Genomic DNA, 7,500 nt, shown 5'->3' with positions numbered 1-7,500 from the left:
CCTTTCAATGTTCAGACTTACCAACAAGCGATTAGATGTCTAACCTATATGTTGACAGCAACAAGACCAGATATTGCTGCTGCAGTTGGAGTTCTCTCTCAGTATATGCCGAGGCCAAGTAAGGATCACTGGATGGGCGTCAAGCAAGTTCTAAGATATCTTAAAGGAACGTCGAAGTATGGTCTACAATTTTCTACTGGCGAAGAAGGTGAACCCAAATTAGTAGGTTACAGTGGTGCGGATTGGGCAGGAGACGTCGACACTCGTAGATCAACGTCAGGCTACGTATTTCAGATCGCTAAGAGTACAATCAGTTGGTCAAGCAGGAAGCAGTCAACTGTTGCCAAGTCCTCCACTGAAGCAGAGTATGTAGCCCTGAGTTCAGCTGCTCAGGAAGCTTTGTGGTTACGACGTCGTTTATTGAAAAGTTTTGTGAGCAGATGGATGCCCCAACCACCATCTATGAAGACAACCAAGGCGTCATTGAATTGGATAAAAATGCAAAGTAACACAGCAGAACCAAACACATTGACATTTGTCACCATTTTGTTCGCGAAAGAGTTCTTTCAAATGAAATCAGAGTGATTTACTGTCCTACTGGGAACATGCTTGCAGACATAATGACCAAAGGAATCGGAAAACTGTCTTTTGAGAAACTGAGAAATTTACTAGGTGTGATTGACATTGCCTGAGCTTCAGATTCGTTTTTCGGTATGTGTTCATTTAGTTCTTTTTAGCTGTGCATCACGTTTATCAATTGGCAGTGTTAGAAGTATTAATTTATGATAATGCATGCTGCCCGGCTGATCGTTTCTATTGGATAAATATTTTCTCACATGACGTAATTCTTTTGTTCGCATTGCGTCGCCATCTTTGCTGTATGTCCTTGCCGCTTCGCGGTGTTGTTGTTTTATCATTAAAAAGTCCTCAGATTTCCCCCAAGAAGGACAAATTATAAATCTGCGCTTTTTGATTGGTTAATGTCATGTTGATCAAATTCCAATGATCGACCACTTCTGTCCCGATCATATGGCGATGGCAAAAATCTGAGCAAAGTTTGAAAATCCAGGAGGATTTTGAGGTTGCAGAGCCGTGTAAATGCAATGAATCTTGGCACGATGCTACAAAAATTATTGACTTTTCACGTGCCCAAGGCTGTGAGGCGAGCGCCCTTTGGAATTGTGAGAAATTCTGCTAAATTCTGGAGGCACGCCGCCGCGAGAGGTCTGGGAAGCTATACGCCTTGTCTATTTAGGGGCCGATTACATGAGCCGGGCCAGCCCGGTCAGCCGGGCTCATCGGGTTTACCGGGATGAGTGTTACACCAGTATTACATGAGGTGAGCCCGGCTTGGGCTAAATGTAGAATAGAACGTGTGAAAAAAAAATGACAACAACAAGAAGAAGTGGAGAGACGTTTGTCTCGCTAAATTGCTGTTAAAATTCACCATTCTACAATTTAAAGAAGCCTTAATTAAGGTTTTCTATCTTATTTGTCCTTAATTTAAACATAAAAAAACGACTATTCCGTGGGCCATTTTGCTCTAAAGTGGAGTAATGTGGTTAGAAATCTCTGGCCTGGCTAACCGGGCTGTCCCGGTGAACGCGATGACATGGCAAAATCTCAGGCTAGTTAGCCGAGATCCCGGCATCATAATACCGTGATCTCCGCTAACTGGGCTGAGATTCTTCCTTGTCATCGCAAACTTGATTTTTGGTGTTTTTCTCAGATGTGCCGGGATCTCGGCTAAACGAGCTAACCCGCCTCATATAATCAGCCCCTTATATTGTAGGTGACGACACTTCTGATCTGAAGGGAAAAATGAAGCGTCCCAAAAATACATCAAATCTCTCGGGACAACGCAGAAAATAGTAGGTGAGTGAACGTTACTTATCTGGCTGTCTATAAAATAGAGGAAACATCGCGATTTGAAGTTTTATGGAACAATTTTCTCGATCAGTTGAATAGGCCGTTACAGTCGGAATAGTCACACCGGTGGCTCAGTTGGTTGAGCACCGGGCTGTCACGCGGGAGGTCGTGAGTTCAACTCCGGCCGGACCAACACTCAGGGTCTTTAAATAACTGAGGAGAAAGTGTTGCCTTTGTTACGACATCTGCGAATGGTAAGACTTTCAAATCTTCTCGAATAAGAACTGTAGGCAGGAGGTTCCGTCTCATAGCCCTTGGGTATAAATTCTGTGGGACGTCAAAGATCTTAAATTTGGAGTTCCACAAGGTAGCTGTCTCGGGCCATTATTATTTTCTCTCTATGCTAGCAAGCTTTTTAAGATCGTCGAGTCACATCTTCCTAATCTCCATTGTTATGCAGATGACACACAACTGTATATCGCGTTTAGACCAGGAAATGATTTGGAGGAAACTGCTGCCTTAACTGCCATGGAATCATGTATTGCTGATATCAGTCAGTGGATGCACAAGGATAAGTTAAAACTGAATTCAGATAAGACAGAATGTCTTCTAATTGGAACGCGACAACAACTTCAGAAAGTCAGCAACATCAGTATGTTATTGGTTGGCGACTCCCAAATTGCTCCATCATGTGAAGTTCGAAACTTAGGAACCTGGTTTGACTCGAAAATGAGTATGCTTAGTCATATTAACAAAACTTGCTCATCTGCTTTTTATTATCTTTATAACATACGTAGAATTAGGAAATATTTAAGTCGTCCAACTACCGAATCATTAGTTCATGCTTTTATAACCAGTAGAGTAGATTATTGTAATGGCCTATTATATGGCCTCCCGAATTCACATATCATGAAACTCCAACGTATACAGAATGCCGCAGCTCGGCTGGTCATAGGAGCACCAAGATTCTGTCATGTTACACCATTGCTTTTTAACCTTCATTGGCTCCCGATTAGTTACCGCATAAAGTTTAAGATTTTGCTTTTGACATTTAAGTGTTTATACGGTCTAGCTCCTAATTACCTGATTGATTTAATTTGCATCAAAAAGCAATCCAGATACTCCCTTAGGTCAAACGACTCTTTATTACTTGAGTTACCTAGCATTAAGACCCGTCCAACCCTTGGCGATCGTGCATTCCAGTCAGCTGCACCTTATCTTTGGAATGCATTACCTTCAACAATTCGCAACACAAAGACATTGGACACTTTTAAGACTGCTGTTAAAACTCATTTTTTTAATTTAGCTTTTAAATAGGTTTTTCTACTCATGTCTCATTTTTAATTTAGCTTTTAAATAGGTATATGGTTGTAGTTTTTAATAGTTTCTTATGTTTTTAGTTCACGTGACGGTTTGACTTAATTTTATTTTAAAATATTGTGAAGCGCAACTGAATATATTCATATAGAGGTCTGCGCTATATAAATGTAATTATTATTAATTAATTATTAAAGAACCCAAGCACTTTTCGAGAAGAGTAGGCATGGAGTTCCCGGTGTTGTGGTCTGATCTATGGATAGAGGGGTTAGGTGTCAATTGGGACAAAAGCTCTGTTCCTCTTCCCTGCCACTCCATGAATTGTGGCGAATAAATTAAAATAAAAAATAAATAAATAAAATCAACTGTCTCAAATAACGTGACGTCACGCGCTCTCGCATCCTCAGGGCTGTCTGCCTGTGGTTGTACAAGACATATTTGTCCTAGTGTCCAGAGTCTGGAGTGGCGAAAGATGCGTTCTACTTAACTCCTAGACGTGAGTTCAAATATTTTGATGATGGCATAAGTTTTAAAGAAATAGCAAATTATGTACGCTAGGTTGTAGAAATAGCCTTATAATACTTTTTACACATTTTGTAGTTATTTTAAGGAATTTCTCCAGTGGGGCACAACAGGATGGGGGAACTGTTAAGAGGTGAAAGTGGTACTATGACCATTTCAAGTTTTTCTTCAGATTTTGAAAGTTGGTTTGCTTAACACCTGCCTGGCAAAATTTTGAGCTTTGATTTTTTATCCAAAGGCTGTTTAAGTTTTGGATTTCACGGTCTGCATTACTCAAGTTCAGAGCTTACCGACTGGACTTCAGAGAGTTGGATCTAGAGAAAGGTGACGTCTTTTACTCAATAGCTTAAAATTTCAGCGTGTAAACGCAGTTTATTATGTATGCAAAACACGAGTTTAAAAATCTGAAAGCCCGAAACTCCCTTGCTGCTGCATATTAATTCAATCTCGTACAAACGCATTGCATTCTTTAACTAGTAGATAAAAAAAAAAGTCTGTGACGTCATTTTCTCCCCGATCCAGCTCTCTCAAGATTTTAAAGTTAGTAATGGCCGACCATTAAATAGGAAATTCCAGTTAAGATTATCAAGTGTGTTTAAAACTTTGGTCACTCAGTGTTTAGTTTGCACAGTTTTGAAAGATTCGATTTTTTGATTATAATACCAGTATAAGTTAACTTGTTGAAGTGGTTGATTGAGGGAAGGGTCTCCCACAAGTGTAATGTTTCTTTAATTTGAGCTGGGTAGTCCGGCGCAGACGCGAGCGGAAAAAAAGTCGGATTGTCTCACCGACAATGCATGCATGCATTGTACTTGTTCATATAGCGTACTCTGTTTGTTACAGTACTGTACCTGTAAAATGTTCTTCATTTTATATCTGCTTCAGCAAAAAATTGTCCAAAAAATAACAAAATCTAAATGATAATGTACATATTCTTGTATTTTTGTTCAGTATTTTAAAATACATATGATTACGATGAATGACACTAATGAATGTTTTTTTCCTTCCTATTGTTTATTGGAAAAATACCAACGTTTATCAGTTCACGTTAATGATTGACCATTTCGATTAAACGATTGTATGAAGGTGCAATTGATTGTGCGTCTCTATGCAAATTGCATTATTGTATGTCTCTAATACGCCATTGATTGTCATACTATGCAATTGATTTTCTAATGGCGTTAATGATTAACCATTGCGCGACATTGAAAGTATATTTGTTACCTGTGATTGTCCAAAGGTGCAATTGTTTATCCGTTTATGCTATTGAATGTTAATACATATGCAAATAGCGTTATTGAAAGTTCGTTCGCGTTAATAGACCAATTCGGCTAACTCAATGTTGTACCCAATTCAAATCCTCTGGGAATAAAACGTTTTGTTCCAACAATTTCCATATCATTTAAATGTGAATGCTTCATTGTCATGCAAATTCAACACACAAAGAATCTTAACCCCGAGAGATTTGAATTGGGTACAACATTGAGTTAGCCGAATTGGTCCATGAAGTTCATGGAAGTACTAATAAACGTATATTGGCCGTATAGTTTCAACTGTTGACGTAAATGAATGTATATTTTTACGTAAATGAACAGCAATAGGTGTACTGCCTGCACAGGTAAATTTGTACACAACGCCCGAAAGTAACCAGCTAAGGATAGTATCACTTACACTTGACATGAAACAAATTTTGAAGGACGAGAAAACAAAATCTGGTATCTCCTGGCCTCGAGTGTAATAGAAATTGAAAATTACAAACGTAACTCCTATTTTTGCTTACCTCGGGGAATCAGACAGCTTCCATTGGTGATCAATACATCATCGATGGCGAGGTCACCCCTGAAGGATGATCCTCTGATTCCTTCAAATGTTAACTGCAGAAAATGAAAGAAAGAAAATGTGTTTATTGTAATATGCCAAAGTTTATAGTGGGGATTAAGACATAAATTAGTCGCTTTAATTTCTCAACACTCAGTAGTACAGTTACCTCTGGGGCACTTTTTCTATGGGCCAAAAGGCTTTTGCACAGGTCAAAGGTCATTTTTTCTACCAATGCCTGGACATTTTCAACACAGACGCCAAAGGGATCGGTTTTCTGGGTTTTGTCATTTTTTGGGTTTATAGAAACTACGCCAAAAAATTCTGACTTAGAAAACAAAACGGCAATTTTTAATGACAAGGATTTGCATTTATGCATTTATTTATTTAATACTTTGTTATTTTTTTTGAAATCAGATAGATCTACCAAAGAATTTATTTTTTCTGGATATCCTTTCCATTTCACAAGTGCTTTATTTTTACCTTTCCTAATAACTTTTTCAATTGAAAGACCCCTCTTTTATATGCTCACCCATTATGTCGAACATTTTATAAGTTATGGTTAAGTAAGTAAGTAAGTAAGTAAGTAAGTAAGTAAGTAAGTAAGTAAGTAAGTAAGTAAGTAAGTAAGTAAGTAGGGGGTAGTTTCTAAAGAAACTGTGGTGATGCGTCGGTGGGGAAGTAGTATACAAAAATTTGGTTTTATCAACGGAGTTGATAATGTAAATTGGCCACCGTACAGAGATTCTAAAAGCTAAAGAATCTCTTTTAGAATTTCTGTACGGTGGCCAATTTACATTATCAACTCCGTTGATAAAACCAAATTTTTGTAAGTGAGTAAGTAAGTAAGTAAGTAAGTCAGTCAGTCAGTCAGTCAGTCAGTCAGTCAGTCAGTCAGTCAGTCAGTCAGTCAGTCAGTCAGTCAGTCAGTCAGTCAGTCAGTCAGTCAGTCAGTCAGTCAGTGGGTGGGTAGGTAGCTAAGTAACTTTATTTGACTAGGGGTAGTCCAGTCAGGAACGAGGCTAGTATCCATAGGGGCCCTAGGAATTACAGATACATGCGTACAGTGTAAAAACCTAGAAAGGGTAAAAAAATTACAATTTCATTACAATGAAAGTAAATTAAAGAAGAAGAAAAAATGTGACATTCTAAGAAAAGTTTCATGATCAGCTGGCGACTGTCCTGAAAAATCCGGTCCCCAAGGCTTAACTTTCAGTCGCATTGGCCACCAGTTGGTCGGAAATTTCGGACCCTGATTCGCAGCCACCTATGAAGGCTACAACAATTTTATGTCCTTTAAATGTAGATCAACTGGGACGTAATGAATTGAAACAGCAAAACGAAACGTGGAAAACCGTAAAAAAAGCAATTGAATGATAAGAAAGAAGGAGAAGAAGTCACATTTGACCAAGCAGTCCTTGTCAATTCTCCAACTGTATTTTAAAATAGCAGGCAAATTAATTAAGAGTTAACAATTATAATGCTGCTTGGCTTAGTACTTGGAGGCCTAACATGGACATCCAATTTGACCTTGATGGTCATACATGTGCTATGTACATTGTCTCTTACATCTCAAAAGCTCAAAAGGGGATAAGTGAACTTTTGCATACAGCTTGTCCTGAAGCCAGAAAGGGGAATTACATTTTGTAACGCTTTTATGTGCATATTTATTTACATTGCGACTATCTTGTTTACCTTGTTAACAAACACCCTTTAATCATTCCAGATACATCATCAATCGACAAGAGGAAGCAACCTCTGTCAACCGCTTCTCTTCCCTTTCTTTCCTTTTTGTTTTTCTATTTCAATTGCCACAATTCAAATTTACGAACATTTTATTTCTGCATTCCATAGCATTAAAGTCAGACAATCTTGAGGCTACTAGCAACCTCTTCCAGTTTTTCCAGCAAGAGCTCGCAAGTGCACCCGGTGAAAACAGTATCTTTAACAAATTGAATTCTCAGAACTCACCAG

The 7,500-nt window shown here is 38.5% G+C and overlaps 1 protein-coding gene across 1 annotated transcript in view; it reads right to left on the bottom strand.

Moving 5' to 3' along the window:
* Nucleotides 1–7,500, bottom strand: part of LOC138026960 (MAM and LDL-receptor class A domain-containing protein 1-like) — a 226,196-nt gene that overhangs the window by 14,588 nt on the left and 204,108 nt on the right. The window contains exon 43 of the mRNA XM_068874440.1: nt 5,489–5,582. Coding sequence (XP_068730541.1) covers nt 5,489–5,582 — 94 coding nt within the window. The remainder of the gene's footprint in view (nt 1–5,488; nt 5,583–7,500) is intronic.

This window comes from Montipora capricornis, chromosome 12, assembly GCF_036669925.1.
Source record: "Montipora capricornis isolate CH-2021 chromosome 12, ASM3666992v2, whole genome shotgun sequence".
Taxonomy (NCBI): domain Eukaryota; kingdom Metazoa; phylum Cnidaria; class Anthozoa; order Scleractinia; family Acroporidae; genus Montipora; species Montipora capricornis.
The sequence above is the reverse complement of the archived record's forward strand: the minus strand, read 5'-3'. Positions and strand labels throughout refer to the sequence as shown.